Source organism: Salvelinus namaycush, chromosome 7, assembly GCF_016432855.1.
Source record: "Salvelinus namaycush isolate Seneca chromosome 7, SaNama_1.0, whole genome shotgun sequence".
Lineage (NCBI taxonomy): Eukaryota > Metazoa > Chordata > Actinopteri > Salmoniformes > Salmonidae > Salvelinus > Salvelinus namaycush.
In genome coordinates this window covers 20791165-20814649 of record NC_052313.1, presented here as the reverse complement: position 1 = coordinate 20814649, position 23485 = coordinate 20791165, and the positions used below count along the sequence as shown (strand labels likewise).

The 23485-nt window shown below is 41.0% G+C and overlaps 2 protein-coding genes across 2 annotated transcripts; both read right to left on the bottom strand.

Annotated features, from left to right (window-relative positions):
- Window positions 1-1080: 1080 nt before the first annotated feature.
- On the bottom strand, window positions 1081-6619 carry ptchd3a (patched domain containing 3a). The gene is made up of 5 exons (XM_038997239.1): window positions 5900-6619; window positions 4938-5059; window positions 4670-4815; window positions 1305-3041; window positions 1081-1094 (listed from the first exon to the last, which is right to left on the bottom strand). Exons 1-5 carry the CDS (start codon window positions 6617-6619, stop codon window positions 1081-1083), a joined length of 2739 nt encoding a protein of 912 aa, XP_038853167.1.
- A 2216-nt stretch (window positions 6620-8835) lies between these two features.
- Window positions 8836-23026, bottom strand: LOC120050660 (probable polyketide synthase 1). Its single transcript, XM_038997238.1, has 6 exons — window positions 22969-23026; window positions 21837-21990; window positions 17478-17638; window positions 15142-15348; window positions 14487-14668; window positions 8836-14391 (listed from the first exon to the last, which is right to left on the bottom strand). Exons 1-6 carry the CDS (start codon window positions 23024-23026, stop codon window positions 8836-8838), a joined length of 6318 nt encoding a protein of 2105 aa, XP_038853166.1.
- Between the last annotated feature and the right edge of the window lie 459 nt (window positions 23027-23485).

Genomic DNA, 23485 nt, shown 5'->3' with positions numbered 1-23485 from the left:
GAAAAGTTCTGTGCCATTGTCATTCTTCCAAACAGAGGCGTTAGCAAGTATGCAAAACCCACAGAATAAGTAGAACATTAAAGGAAGTACTCTCATTTTGTCATTTGAGACAAAAAAGTGCAGAGGAATATCCGTAAAGGATATGGTTTATTGGAAATAGTCTGAATGCAAGTGAGATTATTTTTTATTTCAAATGCATAGTATATAGTACTCCACAAATGTTGTTTACAAGAGGTGTTACAGTTGAGTATTATGTATTATTATGAGGTCAAAATATAAACTCCTAGGTAATAAATTACATGGTGAACAAAACAAATGTCAAAATTAGATATCAGCACAAGTTTTCTTCACTGCATATATTCACATTGCCACCTTGTGGTTTACAAACATCACCTGTAGAAATCAACTACCTAAACCAAGGGTAAGCAAGGACAACATCATTTATTTTAACATTACAAATTGAATAAATGAGTAAATACTGTTTTATTAGGTTTCAATACATAGTATGGTATGTGTTTTAACAGTATCAATAATTAAAAGATGGCAATATTAATTATCAATTGCAAACCCAACAGAACTGATAATGTTTCTAGGAAGTGCTATTGTAGTTATTTTAACATTCTATATCCTTTAAAGACATCGAGAGAAGAAAGTGAAATCAATTTCATTTTATACAAATATATTGGTAATAGTACACAATCTCAAATTGTACAGATCATGAACACTATTCTAATGTATCAGTAAAGCTTGGGATTCTTCAAATACAAAATATGAACACGCTCATGGTGGTTTTAAAATCCATCAACAATGCCACATAAATAGTAACCCATCAACACTGATGCATTGCTGCGAAGTTAAATAATGTGTTTTGTAGAACTTTAACAGTTAAGCAAATGTTATGGATATATTTTACACGATGGCCAATTGAAGCTTATATGTACGAGTGCCATCAACAAAAAAACAGTCAAAAAGGTTTAAGCCATAAAACATTGTGATTAGGGCTTTACGATTGACATAAACCTCCTCTGTAAGATACGCCGCATGAAACAACGACACATGCTTTATCACACAGTGGGGTGTTCAAGGAACAGGATCTGCAGAATCAGAGCAGTTGATAACCGGGGCATTACACTCCTGTAAAACTGGTGGTTGGTTATTTCCAATCACACAATGATGTTCACCAGACCCCAGATTTTGGTTGCAATTGACCGTGACAGCGTCATTACTAGTTGTGTACATCTGAACTTCATATGTTTGACTATCAACTCTGAACATGGGAACTGTGCTTGCCATGCACATCTGACCACTTTGGGTGGGATGGGTGTTGACAGTCAGTGTCCAGACTGAGGGACAGGGCTGTGTTGGGAATAATTGCTGATTGTCTGGCAGGAAGGTGTGATTGTCATAGATTTGCTTGTCGTGATCAATGGCTTTCTCTTGGATGTTTTTGGGTTGGCAGTTGGTCATGGCTTGGTTTTCCAGCGCCCTTTTCTCCTGAGGGCTGACATTGCCTGAGTTGCTGCTGAAAAAGTCAAAGAATGTCAAAAAGACAGGGATAAAAGTTATGCCATGGAACAGTCCGAAAAAGATGACAAGGAACATGATCTTGAAGAAGGTTCTGAAGATGTAGTTCTTGGAAGCAGACAGCACTATCACGCCCAGTATGGTTGACAAAGCACCCTGAAGTATGGGATAGCCCAAATGGAACAGCGCTTCCACGGCTTTCTCGTTTGCAGTTGGCTTCTTATTGGAAACAAAGGCATAGGAAATGTGTGCGGAGAAGTCCACGGAGAATCCAATACAGACAACAAGAATGATCATGGATATGGTGTCTAAATTAACATCCCACAATGCCATGAAACCAGTGACGCCCACAATGACAGAAGCGATGGAGAACGTCACCCACAGACAACAGAGCGGGTTTGGAATCAGTAGGAGGGAGATCAATAACATGACTGCTGTGGTGACGGAGATATTCTGAACGGTGTTACTCACTATGACAGCGTACTGATCATGGTATATAAAGACAGGGTGATATACCAGTAGCGGGACAGAGCATCTCCTAGCAGTATCTCGCAGATTGTTTAACATGTTCATTTCATCAATGGCAGTAGTGATATTGACAGTCTGGATGAAGAAGCGTGAGGCACGGATGGAATTATTCGTGAAATTTACGTCTTGCTTGAAGTCAGAGTAGGATCTCAGGAACGAACTTAGGTTTGTCTTGAAAACATTTTCAACACTCAAATTCAGATTTGTATGGTACCCATAATATTTATACGATTTCAGCCAGGATGTAAAGATATCTTTCTCAATAAAGGACAGGTTTTTGAAGTCCTCTACACAAGATTCAAGATCCAACATATTCTTTTCCTCCCAGTATGCAAATTCACCTCTTATGATTACCATGATATTTGGCCCATACTCATAAAAGTAGGCTTTTTCATCATCATAATACCTATTCACATATGAATCATCAGCAGCTAAATTGCGAAGGTCAATACCCTCCTGTATCTGGAAGCATCCATAAATGCTGATGGACAAATAAACTGAATAGAGCAGGATTACGCACACCTTGGTCCAGGGCTTTACCAGAAAAGGGCCGTAGTGCTTCTTAAAAAAGTGATTCATGGGCTGTACTTCCTCTGCTCCAGTATGGCGGTCGTAAGCTCCTCCCACACAGCACAGGTCGTACCATTTTGAGCGACCCACGGGGCAATCCTCTGGGACCTCCTTGCACGTCAGCCAGTGCTTGTTGCTGTTCTCACGCCTCCCATTCAGTACGAGGAACGCCCCGAAGAAGGTGATGCTGTAAAGGAAGCAGAACAAGATGGCCGTGCTGGTGTACAGGCAGAAGGATTGCACAGAGCGGAATGGAGTCATGAGCCCGATGTAGAAGGCTAACACATCCGTCAGGGTGGTGATGGTAATGGAAATGGCCGCCTCCTTGTATGTGTCTGCTAAGCGGTCTTCCACCCGGGCGTGAACGTTGGTCTGCTGCCAGCAGGATATGAGGATGAACATGTCATCAACACCAATACCTGCAGAGGAAATATAATGTATACAAAATATAATATATACTGAATAAAAATAGAAATGCAACATAAAGTGTTTGTCCCATGTTTCATGGATCACAGAAATTCCATATGCACTTAAAGCTTATTTCTCTCAAATTTGGGGCACACATTTGTTTACATCCCTGTTAGTGAACATTTCTCCTTTGCCAAGATGATCCATCCACCTGACATGTGTGGCATATCAACAAGCTGATTAAACAGCATGATCATTACACAGGTGCACCTTGTGCTGGGGACAATAAAAGGTCACTCTAAAATGTGCAGTTTTGTCACACAACACAATGCCACAGATGTCTAAAATTTTGAGGGACCGTGCAATTGGCATGCTGACTGCAGGAATGTCCACCAGAGCTGTTGCCAGGGAATTAAATGTAAATTTTTCGACCTAAGCCACCGCCAACGTCGTTTTAGAGAATTTGGCAGTACGTCCTCACACCTTGCCTCACAACCACAGACCACGAGTAACCACACCAGCCCAGGACATCCGGCTTCTTTACCTGCGGGATCATCTGAGACCAGCCACCTAGATAGCTGAAGAAATTGTGGGTTTGCACAACCAAAGAATTTCTGCACAAACTGTCAGAAACCGTCTCAGGGAAGCTCATCTGCGTGCTCATCGTCCTCACCAGGGTCTTGACCTGACTGCAGTTTGGCATCATAACCTACTTCAGTGGGGAAATGCTCACCTTCGATGGCCACTGGCACGCTGGAGAAGTGTGCTCTTCATGGATGAATCCCGGTTTCTGTACCTGTAACTGTACTGGGCAGATGGCAGACTGGTGTTGTGTGGGCGAGCATTTGCTGATGTCAACGTTGTGAACAGAGTGGCGAATGGTGGCGGTGGGGTTACGGTATGGGCAGGCATAAGCTAAGAACAACAAACAATTGCATTTTATCGATGGCAACTTGAATGCACAGAGATACCGTGATGAGATCCTGAGGCTCATTGTCGTGCCATCCATTCGTGCCATCCATCCGCCATCACCTCACGTTTCAGCATGATAATGCACGACCCCATGACGCAAGGATCTGTACACAATTCCTGGAACCTGGAAATGTCCCAGTTTTTCCATGGCCTGCTTCCTTACCAGATATGTCACACATTAAGCAGGTTTGGGATGCTCTAGATCGACGTGTACAACACCGTGTTCCAGTTCCCGCCAATATCCAGCAACTTCGCACAGCCATTGAAGAGGAGTGGGACAACATTCCACAGGCCACAATCAACAGCCTGATCAACTCTGCGAAGGAGATGTGTCACGCTGCATGAGGCAAATGGTGGTCCCACCAGATACGGACTGGTTTTCTGATCCACGTTTACTACCTTTTTTTAAAGGCGTCTGTGACCAACAGATGCATATCTGTATTCCCAGTCATGTGAAATCTGTTGGTTAGGGCCTAATGAATTTATTTCAATTGCATGATTTCCTTATATGAACTGTAACTCTTTGAAATTGTTGCATGTTGCGTTCGTATTTTTGTTCAGTTTTATAATACCTTCCATTTAGCTGAAGCTTTTATCCAAACCGACTTAAGAGTCATGCACCCAGGATTTGAACAAAACAATATGAAAAGTATCCATAGCTCCTTACCCAATATCAAGAAGGGGGAGTTAGCCACAGTCATTACAAAAGGCACTCCAATATGCAGCATCATCCCGAAGGCAGACAGCACAGCAAGCCCTGCAGATAATACTCCAAAGGTGGCCACCCATACCTTGTTCCTCACACAATCAAACCTGTTGAAAAACAATACCGGTCAGACATTGGGCCTATGTGAATCAAAGAATCACAAAGGTCAGTCATTGATGAACGCCATAATAGTTTTGCTGTGTGTTGTATGTATATAACACATACATACCTTAAGCAAGACACAATGGAAAAGACTATGGCGATAACATATGTGATGGAAAACAAGGGGATAACGTCCCTGGTGTTGGCCTCGAATTCCACCTGCCTAGACAGTGATGTAGAATGTGTAACCTGGGAAGATGAAATGCAAAATTAGTGCATGTCATCATTTATGCTGTCAACCTTCCCATCCACACGCACGCAGACACACACACTTGACCAAAGACACAAACCCGTGCCATAGGATTACTCTTCCATACACATACAGTACAGTATAGTAAGCCTCTGAAAAGCAATGCACTCAATAACAGTATACACTACTGGTCAATACATGCTGCACTAGCTTGCTCTCTCCAGCAAGTGAACTGGCGGATCCCCCTACTATCTTCTCTCATCTTTGACCTGCTGCCAAGAGACTCATCCAAGTGAAGGAAGAACAATGGCTATTGATTTATGTAAGACTTGGCCGTGCTGAATGAGCCACAATCATGCAATAGAGACCGCTTATGCGCAAGCAGTTCAAAGACAAAGATAACAGCTATTCAGTGTGCGATTAGTCATGCTTCATGGCCCAAAGAATTCTCACAGCACACCCCTCTAAACGAGCCACAAGCAGACTATTCTGCGTGAGTTTTTGTGGTACTCGTCATCATACGGTGGAGTAATTCTGGTGCAGGATCATTTTAACTCAACAGGAAAGATTCCACAAAACAAATGCGTTTTTTTCGTTGTGTAAAGTGTGTCCCATGTGTTAATCTGTGTGAAAGACTATGAGATGGGGATGCATATTTTACAAATAGTGCACAATCTCATGTTAGACATTTTATTTCTATAAAAACGAAGACATACTAATTAGGAGGTAGATATAGGAGGACCAAAAAGAGTCAACATTCCGCCAATAAATAAATACATTCTACAATGTGTATTAAATTCATGTTTGGCTACATTGTTATATGGCCTAGGCCTACTTACCGTGATGAAATTCAGTGACTGGTTGGAGGGGAAAACCTTGAGGAATTCGTTTAGCCACAGATCTGTTGTAGAGCGGTTACCTTCTTTCAGAGAATAAAAAAGTCGTATTGCTTTCGCACTCTTTATGACTGTTGAGCTTACATTAACTCCACCGACAGAATATCCTAGAAATATTGTTGTGAATCCAAAACGGAAAAATGGAAAGGTGAGTTCAGTCTGGTCAATGTTGCTACCATAATGATTCATGATATCTAATATTTTATTGGGAATACATTTATTGGATTTTCTGGCGCAAAGTCCTTCATATGTAAGCTGTTCATGACCTCTCGAATGTTTTATTTCCCGGACCTTCTTGTCTAAACTTAATATTTCTTTGATGGCTCCATCGGTGAAGATGTTGGGATCTCTTGAGACAGCTATGAAGGATGCAAATTCCCCCATGGTGTACAGTCTCTGGTTTGAATACACCGAGTTATTCAGCGGAAAGTTCTCTTCTACAAATTTCCTCTCAAGTTTTGCGGGTCCGTTTACTGGTGTAAATTGGTCCTCAATGTTGTTGGCCTCCATGTCCTCAAGAAAATAAAACCCAGTCCCGAGCGCCGTAGAGATGACCAGAGGGCAGATAAAGAACCACCAAGGATGCTTTCCCACGAAACGGCCGAATTTCTGAAATCCAATGGAGAATGGCTTCTCAACGCAGTCTGTCCGACACCCAGCCATATTAAATACCGGCATTTTGGAGAGGGAGAAAAGAGGCAAAACGTATTAGTTTGATGTCTTGTTTGACATAAGGATGAATTACACTCCCAACAAGACGCGACTTCAGTTTTGGTTTCCAATAGCTGATTTTAGGCTACTCAAACTTTATTCCCGACGAAAACTTAATTTTACCAGAGGCTTGAATTCATAATACATTCGGACATTAGCATTTTCTGACGCACTAGCCTATGAAAGTACTGTGAAATCAGCCTAGAGCGACCACTCTTGGGAGCTCATAAAAGTGTCCTTGAGGGTGTGAAATTAACACGATACACAGTTTTACATAGAAAATAATAATTGTTTTTATCGAAAAAAATATTTCCCAGTTCATTACAACATTCATATGACCATGCTGAAGTTGGCTATTCCTAGATAGACTAGAGTCGGACTAACCATAATAATAGTTATTATTATCATCATCATCATCATCCTCATCACAACTAGCTAAAGTGGACAAATATTGACCCACATAGCATATAGTCTTAAATCTTCATACACAGATTTATTACATTGATTAGACACTCATAATTAATCAATTATGTATATTAATTTATCCGGTTTCACGATTTGAATATGCAAAAGAACAGGCTATGTTTTTTTCTCTCAAACCTTTCGACAGCAGGGACAAGGACAAATTTGCAATTTCTTTGAGTAGGCCTTTAGTCAAGAGATGTCCCTGTTTCAGAGGTATGTCAGTTATATATAATATTTTACTATATATATTTATCATAAGACTTCAGCAGCTAATTGAAATCAAGGAGGATATACTCACGGCGCCAGCGCATCTTGAAATGTCTGTCCTCACCCCAGCCAAATGCTATGGAAGATGGTAGGGTCATAATATTCTGAACAGGAACATTAATGAGAAGAATAACTCATTCATGGCTACAAAGTATGTGATTCAATTATGACGGTGAACTGGAGTTTGCAGGGCCAATAATTATTTCCAGCAACGTGATTTGGCAATCTATTCATTGGGCCAAGCATAGTTTGCTTGTGGATAACAAGTGCTTGCCATCACTGAATAGAAACTCACGAGTCATCTACAATAGATTCCACTAAATAATACGTTATTATAAGATACATGAAAGTATAACACATTGTCGTCTCTTAAACAATAGGGCTACATGGATGTAGTTTCAATATAGGCCTCTCATACACATTATAGGCACACTAAATAACACAATTAACACATTTCTTTCGTTTAAAGGGGCAATCTGGGCTTTAAATAACAATTCCCAAACAACGGTTTTTGTTTCAACCCCGTCACTTGTTGGTAAACAGCTGAGGGATGGTGCTGGCCATCCTCAAATTCATAAAAAATATTGTTTTAACCATGTTTTGAAGCTATAGTGTTTGCTTGCATTCTTTACTAATAATTCAGTAAAACAAGCATATATTTGGGGTTCTGATGTGGTAAGACAAGTGAATGAAGCTCATGAGGCATTTATATGTATTCGTTAAGAATCAATAGCAATTTTTTTTTAAGTCAAACAGTTGATGTGGCCTACCAATCCCAGACTGCCACTTTAACAAAAAACTTCAGATGATTTATGTGAAACATTCTGTCAGACTACTTAAAGATATCTACAGTATGACAAAGGTCAGGCCTATAACATTGTCATTGCATGATTGTGCCCCCTCCCAGATATACAATTTTGAATAGTGTTTGATCCAAAAGCAGGAAATTAAGCACACAAAAAATTGAATTTCCAGGGGATGAATATAATAAAAATAATAATACAATTTATAATACAAAAAGTGACTGGTTCATTGGAAATACAATTTTATTTGACATTTTACAATAATACAATGAAATACAGTACACATTAGCACATGTGGTTAAGATTAATATAAGAATACAACAAGATCCAAACTTATAAACATGAAAAAAACACATTCTAAAATTGAAAGAAAAATATATTTGATAATACCACCAAAACATTGCATAACATCTTCAACAAATATTATTACATTTAGTGATAATTAACAACATATTTACCTTTGTTATAATGTTATGTGAGGACCAGGTCATGCCAAAGGTAATTGCAGTCTTGTGCTAGTATTGTTTTCATGATATGTGTAATGTTTCTAAATGTTATCTGATCAAACATGCAAATATAATGGGAAAATCTGATATCTACATCTTTATTTTCAATTTTCAGCTTTTGAAATCTCTATAGTCTTGTGAACATGTCATCTATCATGCTCTCTTTCTGGTCATCATTCTGGGATTCACCCTCAGTGCCCTCCATCAGGTTTGATATCAATGTCGACAGTGTGCTGTTTGGGTCCAGCAATTTAACCAGTGGCACATTCACTCCCCTCTCCTGAAAGATGAGGTTCTGCAAAGTCATGGCTAACATTGAGTCAATGCCTAAGGCAGAGAGAGGAGAATCATCATTCAACTCATTCTTGTCAACACCGATTGTTTCACTGAGTACAGATCTGATATAACCACTTGGGGAGGAGGAAGCAGCATTATGTCCAGTCCGGGACTCTTTCAATTTGGCTTTTTGCATTGCCTCTTCCACTAATGCAGTCATACGCATGGTCAATGAGGCATTTTGAGACATGACATTGTACTTCATGTTTTTGAAATTGAACTTGCATATAGCCTGTTGAGGTTTGTTTAGCTGGAGGCATTGTTCCAGACTTTCGCGAATCTCTGTAACATCCATCACCATCAATCCCTTTGCCTCAAGAAACCTTTGGAAATGATCCTTGTTCAGCAAGAGACCAAGGTTCAAAGGCCCCCAGTTGATGGATTGCCCAGCTAGTCCAATATTCCGTCTATAATGACAGAATATGTCCAGGAATGAATTGGCTGCTGCATAGTTTGTTTGTGAGACATTGCCAATGAAAGCTGCAACAGAGGAGTAGCACACAAAGTAATCCAATTTGCAGTGTTTCGTGGCATGGTGTAGATTCAAAGCCCCATTCACTTTGGGCTTCAGGACTTTCTCATACAGAGATTTGTCAAGGGTTTCAATCAGGCCATCGTGCAGGACAACTGCACTGTGGAACACTCCTCTGATTGGACAAGAGGGAAACTTCTTGCCAATGAGACCAATCGCTCTGAGCACATGCTCAGAAACAGAGACATCACATCCCATACATATGATATGGGCACTGTATTGCTTCTCCAGATTGCAGATCTCCTGCTGTATGTCAGGTGTGGGGCTACTTCTGGAGAGTATGACAATGTACTCTCCACCTTTCTGAGAAATGAATTTCACAGTTTCAAATCCCAGCCCAGTGAGGCCACCTGTGACAATGTACATAGAATTCTTTTGGAAAAGCTGATTTGGTTTAGGCAACAAAGGAATTTTGGACAGTGTGCCTCTGGAATCATCTTTACCTAGTGCCACAACAGGCAGGGTCTTTGAGCTAAAATACGATTCAGACTCCTCAACAGGCAAGAAGTCAATGCTTCCTGATGTCAACCTTTGAAAGGTAGAGTGTTCCAGAACAAATGACTTCCTGTCCAAATGCATGGACTTGAGCCAACGATAAATGTGTGGCTTCTGGGCAATGAGTGATCCCCTTTGTATGATGCTGGACATTTGAAGGGTTTGCATTCGAACACTATCCTTCACATTTTGGAAAACGCTCTGTGCCAGCAAGCACTGGGACTGGGATTCACAGACAATGACAATGTGTCTAACACCAGGGAAATTGCCTGCTTTTGCCAACAGAGATTCGTCAAATGGCGGAAGGAGGACAAATGCATCCATTTTATCAGCTTTTACAAACAGCCCATTGCACTGTGTCCCTACAATGACATTCCATCCTGATTTGTTTGCTGTTTGGGCTAATACCTTGAGCAGACCAGAATCAGGAACAGAGGAGATGATCCCCAACCTTCTCTGTTCTTTGACTCTAGTTAACGCTTTGTACAATATTTCCCATGCCAGCACAAAGTAGGACACACATGGAGCCTCCTTTAGAAATGGGAGCCTCTTTGTTTTGTAGCATGCTGCTTCAGGAATCATGATCGCAGAGGATGCAAGAACAGGGTAGCATGAGACAACATGGTCTCCCACTTTCAGTTTGCTCACATCTTTCCCTACAGCTGTGACAGTGCCACTGAAGTCAAGGGCCAAAAGCTGGTGGTTCTGAGATGTGTGTTTGTTCCAGTAAATTGTCTTGCCAAAGTGCAGATCAGAGACACTGACAGGAAAGTAGTCTGAGGAATGAACAGATATCTTACTGAGCTGAATCTCAACTGATTTCTGCTGGATGTCCTTTTTCTTGACCTCACAGCTAATGGCAGACAAGCTAGTCATTCTGTAGGGGTCAGCCGTCTGAAAGATACATGCCTCGGACATTGAAGAGGGCATACTTCCCCCAGAGCTCTCAATGCTTTCCATGGGAGTATGCACAATATCAGATTTAAAAATCATCCCATCTTTCACAACCAACTCCTGGTATTTGCTGCAAGGGTATGACTTTAAGACCTCAGACAGAGCTCTGATGTCCTCTGTAGAGACAGAGCTGATGTCAATCAGCTGGAAGGAAAGATCTGCCATTTCTGCAGCACATGCTCTAGTCATGCCTGAGAGGACAAAGCCTGGGCTGATGCGGTCCACTGTGTTCTCTGCTGACCGGTAAGTAATTACTCTGATGGAGTTTGGAAAATGTCTCGCCCTTAGTTCCAGGACTATTTGACGGAAAATCTCACAGCAGTTTACTATATTCTCCAGAACAGTCTCGGTTTTGACTGAAGTGAGTTCTTCATCACCCCACATAAACAAGATCTCTTCAAAGTTTTTCTTGATATCTGAGATATTAAGGTTTGCCAGAAGTGTGGGAAATCCACGGTTTAAGAACTCCTTAGCATGTGCAAAGGGAATGTATTTAGACATTGAGCTCAAGTGTGGCTGCATGGCTTTGGAAACTCCTACCTGGTCAGAAAAGACCAAGGCCTTTCGTGCCTGAGAGGACTTGATATCCTCAGAGACAACCCTGAAGTCATTGTGGAAGAAGTATTCCTCAACAACACGTGAATGGCTCCCAAGGTACTTGATCATCACATGCTTAAGCTCAACCAACATTCTTCCCTCTTTGTCTGTAAAGCAACCACATACTTCAAAGTGATCAACTCCTACATCAATTGCTCTCACATAAACAATCATTTCCTTTTGCAGAGGTTCAAAGACTGTCAAGCTGCCTATTTTGGCAGGAAACCCAGGCCTGGAAGAGAATCCGTGTGCTACTGTAACAGGAGCGAGTTGCATCAGGAAGTCTAGAACTACAGGGTGAATACAGTAGTCATGCAACTGAGACAGCAATTCCTCTGGAACTGTGACAACTGAAAAAGCCTCCTTAAAGTCTTCACCATAGTGTACATCACCCTTGTTTTGGAAAACAGTGCCGTACTGAAACCCGCCATGACCTATGTTGTAAAACTCCTCAGAGCTCACCACTGACTTGCACCTTTTGTAGATAGAGCTTAGCGAAATGTTCTGCTCTTCGACTAGTCTTTCTTGCTTGCACACTATTGTGCCTGATGCATAGGTTGAAGAGGAAGAATGTATCTTAATATGTGTCTCGTCTTCTGCTGGTTCAAGTTGCACTTTCATCTCTGGTGCATTTTTGGTGAAAACAAATGGGTTTTGAAAGCTGATGCTGATTTGCAGTGTGTTGAGTGGCACTTTTGGTTTGGCACTTAACATGAAAGCAGACAAACCCAACTCAGTATAGAAAGCACCAGGGACAATGGCAACACCATTGTGTTTATGCTCATGCAAGTAAGATACTGAGTCAGAAAACAGATCACAGCTAAAGCTATTGCCCTCACTTCCTGTCTGAGTTAGCACAGGATGAGTACCTGTTGTATTTATCTTTGATGCAGGAATGATAACATCTCTCTGAGTGGAATCAAACTGATACACAGGGAAATGTGTTGGTGATGCCTCACAGCCTCTGTAGAATTGATCCCAGTCGACCTGAACCCCAGACTCAAACAGTTTGGACACAGTGGTCAGCATTGTCTCATGATCTTTTTCTGGCTGCACTGAGGACATAACTATGGTGTCATTTCCCAGAGTCTCCTGGATGTTCCGTTGTAGAGCCCTTCTAGGGCCTATTTCCACAAAGACCACATTCTTCTTGTCTTTGGTTGCTGATCTCACTGCCTGTTCAAATGAAACAGGCTCTCGAATGTTCCTGGCCCAGTATTTGCCTGTGCTGAAGTCTGGCTGCTCTACCTCCTTCCCTGTCACTGTGGAGAACAATTCTGTCTCAACATGATTCACCTGTAAAGAGCCAATACTGTCCTCTATTTGAGAGAGGATGGGATCCATCATCTGGCTGTGGTATGCAGCAGGGACGTCTAGAACATGGAGGAATAGATTCTTACTCTTGACTGAACTGCTTAGCTTTTGATGGAGACTGTCTATAGCATCAGCATCACCTGCAAGTGTGCAGGACTGTGGGCTGTTGGCAGCAGCCAGGCAAACCTTATTTAAGTAGGGGGGAAGGAGGTTCAAGACCTCTGACACAGCCATGTTACTGACCACAAGCATTTTCCCTCCTGTGACCTTACTCTGCAGAGTACTGCGGAAATAGATCACCTTCACTGCATCCTCAAGGGACAGCAGACCAGAGCAGTGGGCAGCAGCAACCTCTCCAACAGAGTGGCCAAGAATGGCATCTGGTTTGATGCCCCAGTGCTTGAAGAGACTGGCAATGCCAACCTGAATGGCAAAGAGTAGGGGCTGGACAACATCTGGTTTTGAAAAGTCCTTACTCTCAGACTCACTCTCAAGTCTCTCTAAGATGCTCATGTTATTGAACATTTGGAAAAGTATCTCCACCTCCCTGATCTTCTCTCTGAACACAGGCTCATGTTTCAGGAGCTCCTTGCACATGCCTTGGTAGGTCACACCATTACCACAGAAGACAAATATTAACCTTGGATCTGAGTATGAGGGGTAGGGAGTTTTACTCAGGGCAGACTTGAGTTGATCTTTTAGATCAACCAGAGAGGAAGTTCTGAAAGCCTTCTTGTATTTGTGTTTTAAGTGACTTCTCCTACAAGCGGAAGTGTATGCAAGAGCTTCTAAATCAACTTTGTTGTCTTTGTCTATCTGTTGAATTGTGTCCTCCATCATCATACTGATAGACTTTTCAGAACTCGCAGAGAGGACAAAATACTTGTGTGCTTTTCTACCACTCTTTCTAGAAACCGGTGACTGCTTGTGTTGCTTGACAATAACATGTGCATTTGTTCCTCCAAAACCAAAGTTATTTATCCCTGCAACCCTTTCAACAGAATCTCCCCACTTTTCTGCTTCAGTGGGAACCTTAACATTTAAGGCTTTAGCATCGATACTGGCACTATCCTCAGAGTAGAACAGTGAAGGGACAATGATTTCATGCTTCATCATTAGTAGTACCTTGATTAGCCCTGCCACTCCAGCTGCAGATTCTGTGTGTCCAATGTTGCCTTTCACAGAGCCGATGCGGAGTGTCTCGGAACCTGGAGGTCTGGCTTTGGCAATGACATTGGAGATGCTGCTTGCTTCTATGGGATCCCCCACTGGAGTTCCAGTCCCATGAGCCTCTATGTACTGGACAGTTGACAGGTCAGACTGTGAGTAGATTCTGCGGAGCAGCTCCTCTTGCTGGACCATGGATGGCTTGGTGATTGGAGTGACTGTGCGGCCATCTTGGTTTACAGCAGTTTTTCTTATGATGCCCCATACATGGTCATTTTCTTTGAGAGCCTGGGTAATTAATACATAATCAGTGTGAAATATCATGTGTAGCCTGTCAGAAACATTGACAGCGATTTTGTGACAGTTAAATATAAAATATTTACTTGTTTCAGTGGCTTCAGCAGAATAACCCCACAACCCTCTCCTCTGCCATAGCCATCTGCTCTGCTGGAGAAAGGTTTGCTTGTGCCTTCAGGGGAAATCATCTTTGCTTTGCTGAGAGCGACAAAGACTCGTGGTTGTATGATACAGCTGACACCACCACAAAGGGCCATCTCGCAATCACCTGATAAATGAAAGCATATAAAATACCTCAGATTATATTTAAGCAACAAGGCCCAAGAGGTTATTGTATATTTAAGCAATAAGGCACGAGGGGGTGTGGTATATGGCCAATATAGCACAGCTAAAGGCTGTTCTTGTGCACGACGCAACGCAGAGTGCCTGAATATAGCCCTTAGCCGTGGTATATTGGCCATATATTTAAAAAATCCAAAGTGGCTTTTTGCTATAAACTGGTTACTAACATAAAAAGAACAGTAAACAATTATTTTTGAGTCATACCCATGGTATATTGTCTGATTTACACACGGCTGAAATGCTGTTTCAGACAGTCAGCGCATCCAGGACCCAAACTCCCCGGTTTATAATTTGTAATGAGATACCGACCATGTTCTTTTAGTATTGAATTATGCCAGGTATAATTTTATTGACAAAAGGTTCCATGCACGTGCAATGTAAATATGATACAGTACCAACCTTGTCTTATGGCTTGACAAGCAAAATGAAGTGCAACAAGGGATGAAGAGCAGGCACTGTCAATGGACATTGAGGGTCCAGTGAAGTTGAAGACGTAGGAGACTCGGTTGGATGCTAAACTCATAGCTAGTCCAGTGCCGGTGCAGTGGTTGATTATATTTGGGTTGACACTTCCAGCAGATTGTTCATAATCTCTGTTCATTAGCCCTTCAATGAAAATAGACATACTTTGTTACAGTTTGTTGAAAATAATAACATTATATTTTAATATTTATCTAAATGGAAACATAAAGTTATCTGTGGTATGCTAATACTTGTGCATGTCACATAATGCAGAGTTGACTATTGGTGTTTGTATGCTTGTTTTTTGTGTACAACAATCAGTTAAAAAAAACGATTATTGTTCTGTCTTAAAAGAATGAAAATATACACTACCATTCAAAAGTTTGGGGTCACATAGAAATGTCCTTGTTTTTGAAAGAAAATCACATTTTTTGTCCATTAAAATAACATCAAAATTGATCAGAAATACAGCGTAGACATTGTTAATGTTGTAAATGACTATTGTAGCTGGAAACGGCAGATTTTTTATGGAATATCTACACGGGCGTACAGAGGCCAATTATCAGCAACCATCACTCCTGTGTTCCAATGGCACGTTGTGTTAGCTAATCCAAGTTTATCATTTTAAAAGGCTAATTGATCATTAGAAAACCCTTTTGCAATTATGTTACCTGAAAACTGTTGTTCTGATTAAAGAAGCAATAAAACTGGCCTTCTTTAGACTAGTTGAGTATCTGGAGCATCAGCATTTGTGGGTTCGATTACAGGATCAAAATGGCCAGAAACAAAGTACTTTCTTCTGAAACTCGTCAGTCTATTCTTGTTCTGAGAAATGAAGGCTGTTCCATGCGAGAAATTGCCAAGAAACTGAAGATCTAGTACAACGCTGTGTACTACTCCCTTCACAGAACAGCGCCAACTGGCTCCAACCAGAATAGAAAGAGGAGTGTGAGGCCCCGGTGCACAACTGAGCAAGAGGACAAGTACATTAGAGTGTCTAGTTTGAGAAACAGGCGCCTCACAAGTCCTCAACTGGCAGCTTCATTAAATAGTACCCGCAAAACACCAGTCTCAACATCAACAGTGAAGAGGCGACTCCGGGATGCTGGCCTTCTAGGCTGGGTTACAAAGAAAAAGCCATATCTCAGACTGGCCAATAAAAATAAAAGATTAAGATGGGCAAAAGAACACAGACACTGGACAGAGGAACTCTGCCTAGAAGGCCAGCATCCCGGAGTCGCCTCTTTACTGCTGACGTTGAGACTGATGTTTTGGTACTATTTAATGAAGCTGCCAGTTGAGGACTTGTGAGGCGTCTGTTTCTCAAACTAGACAGTCTAATGTACTTGTCATCTTGCTCAGTTGTGCACCGGGGCACATCTGAGCATTTACGACTATGTAGATATTCCATAAAAAATCTGCCATTTCCAGCTACAATAGTCATTTACAACATTAACAATGTCAACACTGTATTTCTAATCAATTTGATGCTATTTTAATGGATTTTTTTTTTTTTTTTTTCAAAAACAAGGACATTTCTAAGTGACCCCAAGCTTTTGAACAGTAGTGTAGGTGTAATTACTATTACTATAGTTGCCATGATAATTAATGATTTACATATTACTTCCAAATGTTATTACTGAGCATATAATTACCGTGGTTCATATTAGCAATACTAAACATTACAATTATTGTAACTACACTCTTATAAAACAAAATATGCTAGAACCTAAAAGGATTATTTGTCACGACTTCCGCCGAAGTCGGTCCCTCTCCTGGTTCGGGTGGCGTTCGGCGGTCGACGTCACCGGCCTTCTAGCCATCGCCGATCCACCTTTTATTTTTCATTGGTTTTGTCTCATCTTCCCTCACACCTAGTTTCAATTCCATCAATTCCATGTTGTGTATTTAACCATCTGTTTCCCCCATGTCCTTGTCCGGAATTGTTTCTTGTAGTGCTTGTTTACGTTAGGCTGGTGGATACCGGGTTTTGTTTGACCCATTCATTGATTATTCTGTTTACAGTGTTTTTATGTTTATTAAACAACACAGTTTTCGCTCTCCTGCGCCTGACTTCTCTGCCGCCAGTACGCACCCCATTACATTATTTGGCTGTCCCCATAGGAGAAATGAGTTCTACCTGGAACCAAAAAGGGTTCTCCTATGGGGACAGCCAAAGAAACGTTTTGGAACCCTTTCTTATAAGAGTGTGATTTACTTTTAAAATTACTAAATGCTAGTTGTATAAGAGAACAGAATATTGTTCAACTTACCCAAAAACACCCCTGTCCTGGTCCCACTGGCCTTCTCCATTGGTATCCCAGCATTTTCTAGAGCCCTGTACGTACACTGAAGAAGGTATTTTTGCTGGGGATCCATTTGTTCCACTTCCGTTTCAGTGATGCCAAAGAACTTGTGATCAAACTGATTGAACCTGTAAAAATGATTGGAAATGTGAAGTTAGTTTGATTTAAGTCTCTGGTGACAGATTGCTAACATAATTGGGACTAGCCACTGCTACCTACTTCTGATAATATTATTTCCTAACCAAAGATGTATTAAGTCAAGGTCCCTTAGTAAGCATATAAGATAAGATGTACTTAATTGCCCATGAATTTACAGAGAATGGAAATGTGTCTTTATGCTCACAACCCAAACCCCCGAGACACACATAAATACCCTGAGGGGCTGGAAGCATTGAGTCAGCTGCAGTGCCATGCCACTGCAGCAATTATGGAATTCTCAGCTGTTATCGTGACTGTTGTATACATTCCACCTCAGGACAACAAATATAACAAGCTGGCACTTAACGAACTGTACGAGGCTATAAACAAGCGGGAAAACTTACATCCGAAGGCTGCATTTCTTCCATTTTCATTCCGTATCATTAAGACAAGTGATGCCCAACTTCCATCCACACTTCTCCTTTGCCACTAGGGCCGATAAAGTCCTAGACCACTGTTACTCTACCCACAAGCAAGCATACAAGGCCCTCCCTTGTCCGCCATTCGGCAAATAAGATCATTACTCCGTACTTCTGCTTCCTGTTTACAAGCAGAAGCTTAAACAGCAAGTCATTTTATGTGACTTGCTCCTATGAGAAATGGCCATCAGAATCAAGGATTATGCTACAGGACTGCTTGGCTAGCGCTGATTGGAATATGTTCAGAGACTCCACCGATAACATCGACGAGCTCACCACCTCTGTTACCGGTTTCATAAAGAAATGCATCGGCGACGTTGTCCCCACATTGAAGGTTCGCTGCTTCCCCAATCAAAAGCCCCGGATTAACACCAAGGTTTGCGCTAAACTAAATGACAGGGCTACCGTACACAGAGCTATCTGCAGACAACCCTGATGCTACGGCCGAAGACAGGAACAAGTACAAGATGTCCTGCTACGACCTTTGCAGAGTCATCAAACGAGCAAAAGGACAATATAGGAATGAAGTGGAATCATACTACACAGGCTCTGACGCCCGCAGCTTGTGACAGGGGCTACAGTCCATTGCGGATTACAAACAAAAACCCAGCCCTGATCTGCTCAACGATGCCTCTCTTCCAGATGAACTCAATGCATTTTATGCTGGCTTCAACAATAAAAACACTGTATCATGACGGCTCTAGACGGTATTCCAGGGCGTGTTCTCAGAGCATGCGCAGATCAGCTGGCTGGCATATTCATGGTAATTTTCAACCTCTCCCAGTCTGTAATCCCCATGTCTTAAAATTACTACCATCATTCCTGTTTCCAAGAACTCTAAGGCTTAATGCCACAATGACTACCACCCGGTAAAACTCACATCCGTAATAATGAAGTGCTTTGAAAGGCTGGTTATGGCACACATCAACTACATCATCCTAGACCCATTCCAATTTGCATACCACCCCAACAGATAGACGATGCATTCTCAATTGCACTCCACACTGCCTTCACTTCACCCACGTAGATAAGAGGAATGCTGTTCAGTTACTACAGCTTAGCGTTCAACACTATTGTCCCCTCCAAGCTTGTCACCAAACTTAGGACCATGGGACTGAACAACACCTTCTGCAACTGGATCCTGGACTTCGTGATCGACCAACCCCAGGTGGTGAGGGTAGGCAACATCACCTCCGCTGACCCTCAACACTGGGACCCACAGGGGTGTGTGCTTAGTCCCCTCCTGTACTCCCTGTTGACCAAGGACTACGTGGCCACGCATGACTGCAACACCATCATCAAGTTTGCTGACGACACGACGGTGTTAGGCCTGATTACAGGCGATGATGATCCCTAGAGTCATTACTTTGTAGAAGCACCTTTGGCAGCGATTACAGCTATGAGTCTTTCTGGGTAAGTCTCTAAGAGCTTTCCACACCTGGATTGTGCAATATTTGTCCATTAGTCTTTTTAAAATTCTTCAAGCTCTGTCAAATTGGTTGTTGATCATAGCTAGAAAACCATTTGCAGGTTTTGCCATAGATTCTCAAGTAGATTTTTGTCAAAACTGTAACTCTGCCATTTCCGTACATTCACTGTCTTCTTGGTAAGCAACTCCAGTGTAGATTTGGCCATGTGCTTTAGGTTATTGTCCTACTGGAAGGTGAATTAATCTTCCAGTGTCTGGTGGAAAGCAAACTGAACTAGGTTTTCCTCTGGGATTCTGCCTGTGCTTAGCTCTATTACGTTTATTTTCTATCCTGAAAAACTCCCCAGTCCTTAACAATTTCAAGCAAACCCATAACATGATTCAGCCACTGTTATGCATGAAAATATGGAGAGTACTCAGTAATGTGTTGTATTGGATTTGCACCAAACACGACACTTTGTACTCAAAGAGTGAATTGCTTAGCCACATTGTTTGCAGTATTACTTTAGTGCCTTGTTGCAAACAGGATGCATGTTTAAGAATATTTGTATTCTGTACAGGCGTCCTTCTTTTTACTCTGTCAATAAGGTTAGTATTGTGGAGTAACTGCAATGTTGTTGATCCATCCTCAGTTTTCTCCTATCACAGCCATTTAACTCTGTAACTGTTTTAAAGTCACCCTTCGCCTCATGTAGAAATCCCTGAGCGGTTTCCTTCCTGTCCGGCAACTGAGTTCGGACGGATGCCTGTATCTTTGTAGTGACTGTGTGTATTGATACACCATCCAAAGTGCAATGAATAACCACCATGCTCAAAGGGATATTCAATGTCTGCTTTCAAAAAAAAAATGTACACATCTACCACATCTTCACCCGACCTCATTTTCTATTGCATGGTGTTTTTGTTTCTCTTATGTGCAAAAAAAAAGAATCTTTACATTGCACTTCTTTTTAAGGCGTTGGAAAACTTCCCTGGTCTTTGTGGTTGAATCTTTTTTTCTTTTAATTCACTGCTTGAATGAGGGACCTTATGTGTGGGGTACAGATATGAGGTAGTCATTCACAAATCATGTTAAACACTGCAACTTAAGTGACTTAATAATCACAGTTTTACTCCTGAACTTATTTAGGCTCGCCATAACAAAAGGGTTGAACACTTATTGTCTCAAGACATTTCAGCTTTTCATTTTTAATTAGTTAACATTTTGAAAAACATAATTCCACTTTGACATTCCACTTTGTATTGTGTGTAAACCAGTGACAAAACATTTAATCAATTTTAAAGTCAGGCTGTAACACAACAACATGTGGAAAAAGTCAAGGGGTGTGAAGACTTTCTGAAAACACTATATCTACCTCTATCACTCCAGTATCCCTGCACATTGTAAATATGGCATTGGAACTGCCCCTGTATATAGCTTCTTACTTTCTCGTATTCTACCTATTTCTTATTTTTATTTCTCGTGTGTTTTTGTTTTACCTTATGTTATTTTTAGTGTTACATTGATATTGATTACTGCTTTGTTGTGTTTGAAGCTTACAAGAAAGGCATTTCACTGTACTTGCGCACGTGACATTAAAACTTTAATTATAGGGGGTTAAGTTGCTTGCTCAAGGGCACAACGGCAGGAAATGGTATCTAGGATGATGCCTTATCTTAATACCAAGTATGTCAATTGCCATAATAAATAGATACGCCTCAATATGACGTAATATCCAAATGTCAACATTTTTACATGTGGGGTTGCTGCACATGAACCTGTTTTATTAGAGATTTTGATTAATCAAATCCAAACAGGCATTTTCAAATTCTTCTCTACAAATTAAGCCATATTTTTTTTCATATTATTTGACTTTTTTAATGCCTTATCTTATAAATGATGTTTTGGGTGAAATTGAAATTGAGTTTCTGAGGTGTTACAAAAAGAGTAGCTAGAACTGTGTTTCAATGTTGATCCTGGGGACAAATGCAGTTTTTGTAATGAATTTTGCTCCAGTTAAGCATGAATTATTTTAAGGGCTCCCAGATGGCGCAGTGGTCTAAGGCACTGCATCTCAGTGCTAGAGGCGTTACTACAGACCCTGGTTTGATTCTAGGCTGTATCACAACCGGCTGTGATTGGGAGTCCCATAGTGCGGCGCAGAATTGGCCCAGCGTCGTTAGGGTTTGGCCGGGGTAGGCCGTCATTGTAAATAAGCATTTGTTCTTAACTGACTTGCCTAGTTAATTGAAAATGATATTTTATTTATTGAATGCAAGGAACAAGGCAAAAATGCATACCCATCAATAAGTGCAGCCTTCGCTGTGCGCGATTTCCCCACTTTGTTGTCATCAGGGTCATACCACTGGGAACAGTCAAATCTCTCAGTTGGGATTGGCACTGTACAGTTCTTCCCCTCCAATAGAACCTTCCAGAAACTGTCAAGCCCCTCTCCTGTACAGACACATAAATGTTTAATTCAAAGTTGGAAAGTAAATATCATGATAGTTATTTCATATTTCACATTAGAACTAGTATTGCACCAGTGATGCAGCCGGGTGGACAGCTGGCACAAGTTAGTGTTCCAAAGTCAAGAGAATCCCAGCATTCACTTTTCCCCCGTTTTGCCCCCATGTTGTGTCTTGTAAATTTGATAAGGGTTAAGACCCTCCCACAAGCCCTCTCATCTCCCTGCACAATGCTTCACCCGACCTAATTTTCTATTGTATGGTGTTTTTGTTTCTCTTATGTGCAAAAAAAGGAATCTTTACATTTTGGACAGAATTTAGATGAAATTAAATTCAGATATAATTGTAAATAGTGATCGGTTGGTAAACTCGCCGGTCACACCTAAAAAACACACAAGTACCATCAATGCATTTTTTTGCAACATGTGGGTACAGATGTAGGATCTTAATTTCATCACTATTATGTTGTGAGAAATGCAAACTTGTAGTGTATTTGTAAACTTCTAAAGTATGTAATTTCAATTTTGAAATGTTTGACTTTATAATCCACATAATAATTCACATGTCCTGTTGCTGCAGGAATATTTTCCTGCTGTAGCAAACTGGCTCAAATTAAGATCCTACATCTGTAAAATGTTATGCAATTAATAAAGGTGGGTAAACTGCGTTTACTTAAATTTACCCTCTACTGGTTGTAAACATGCACACCAAAACAGTAAGACAAATAATTAACACATTCTAATTACATCATATCACTTTGATGTCTCAAATTAATAGATTTTTGCCTGTTTTTGTCAAATCAATCTCTATTGAAATAGAGGGAACCACTTGAAGTAATCAGACAATGCCAAATGTGAGCTGGGGTGACCGCATCACTTTGCATATCCTGTAGTGTTTTAACACATCAAGATTATTTGGATATTTTTTCAGAACCCCTTTTTTATGCAAAAATGTCAAGTTTTACCTCCTGGGAAATTGCAGCCAATACCGACTACAGCAATGTCGTCCTCAGCATCTTCCATCTTTACACCTGTCAGAAACTGCAAAGAGCGAACTGGCATGAGTTCATGATCTTCAGGAAAATGTTATTGACTATGTGATCAAACAAAAAATAGCTGATGTTCTTGCAATAAAATGTAAAAACATTGCCTTCCAATTGTATTAAAATAGTACTATTCAGATCAGTGAACTTACTTTAACATGCACCTACCTCATGAGTCTTGAATCTTCATTTGGCAATAAAATCAATGTCTCAGTTTAACTTTTTATAGTTTTTCTTTCAGTCATCTTCATAACACCTTTGGTTAATCATTGCCTAAATGTCTAAAAGATTTAGAACTTTCACCCTTACATTACTTCCTTCAAAAGGTGGGAAAGTACCCTAGGACGCAAAGGAAGTGCAATTTTAGATAAGAGAACTGGTGTGAATTCTGATTTTATCTTTGTTAATAATTGCTACATGCAAGTAAGACGTTGGATAT

Coding starts and splice junctions, on each gene's coding strand:
- ptchd3a (XM_038997239.1), bottom strand. CDS start 6,619: ATGGCTGGGTGTCGGACAGACTGCGTTGAGAAGCCATTCTCCATTGGA. Junction 5,060..5,899: donor AGTCACTGAATTTCATCACG/GTAAGTAGGCCT, acceptor TCATCTTCCCAG/GTTACACATTCTACATCACT. Junction 3,042..4,669: donor CTCCCCCTTCTTGATATTGG/GTAAGGAGCTAT, acceptor TTTCCTCTGCAG/GTATTGGTGTTGATGACATG.
- LOC120050660 (XM_038997238.1), bottom strand. CDS start 23,026: ATGGAAGATGCTGAGGACGACATTGCTGTAGTCGGTATTGGCTGCAAT. Junction 21,991..22,968: donor TGGCTGCAATTTCCCAGGAG/GTAAAACTTGAC, acceptor GTGTCTGTACAG/GAGAGGGGCTTGACAGTTTC. Junction 17,639..21,836: donor AAGGCTGCACTTATTGATGG/GTATGCATTTTT, acceptor TCATTTTTACAG/GTTCAATCAGTTTGATCACA.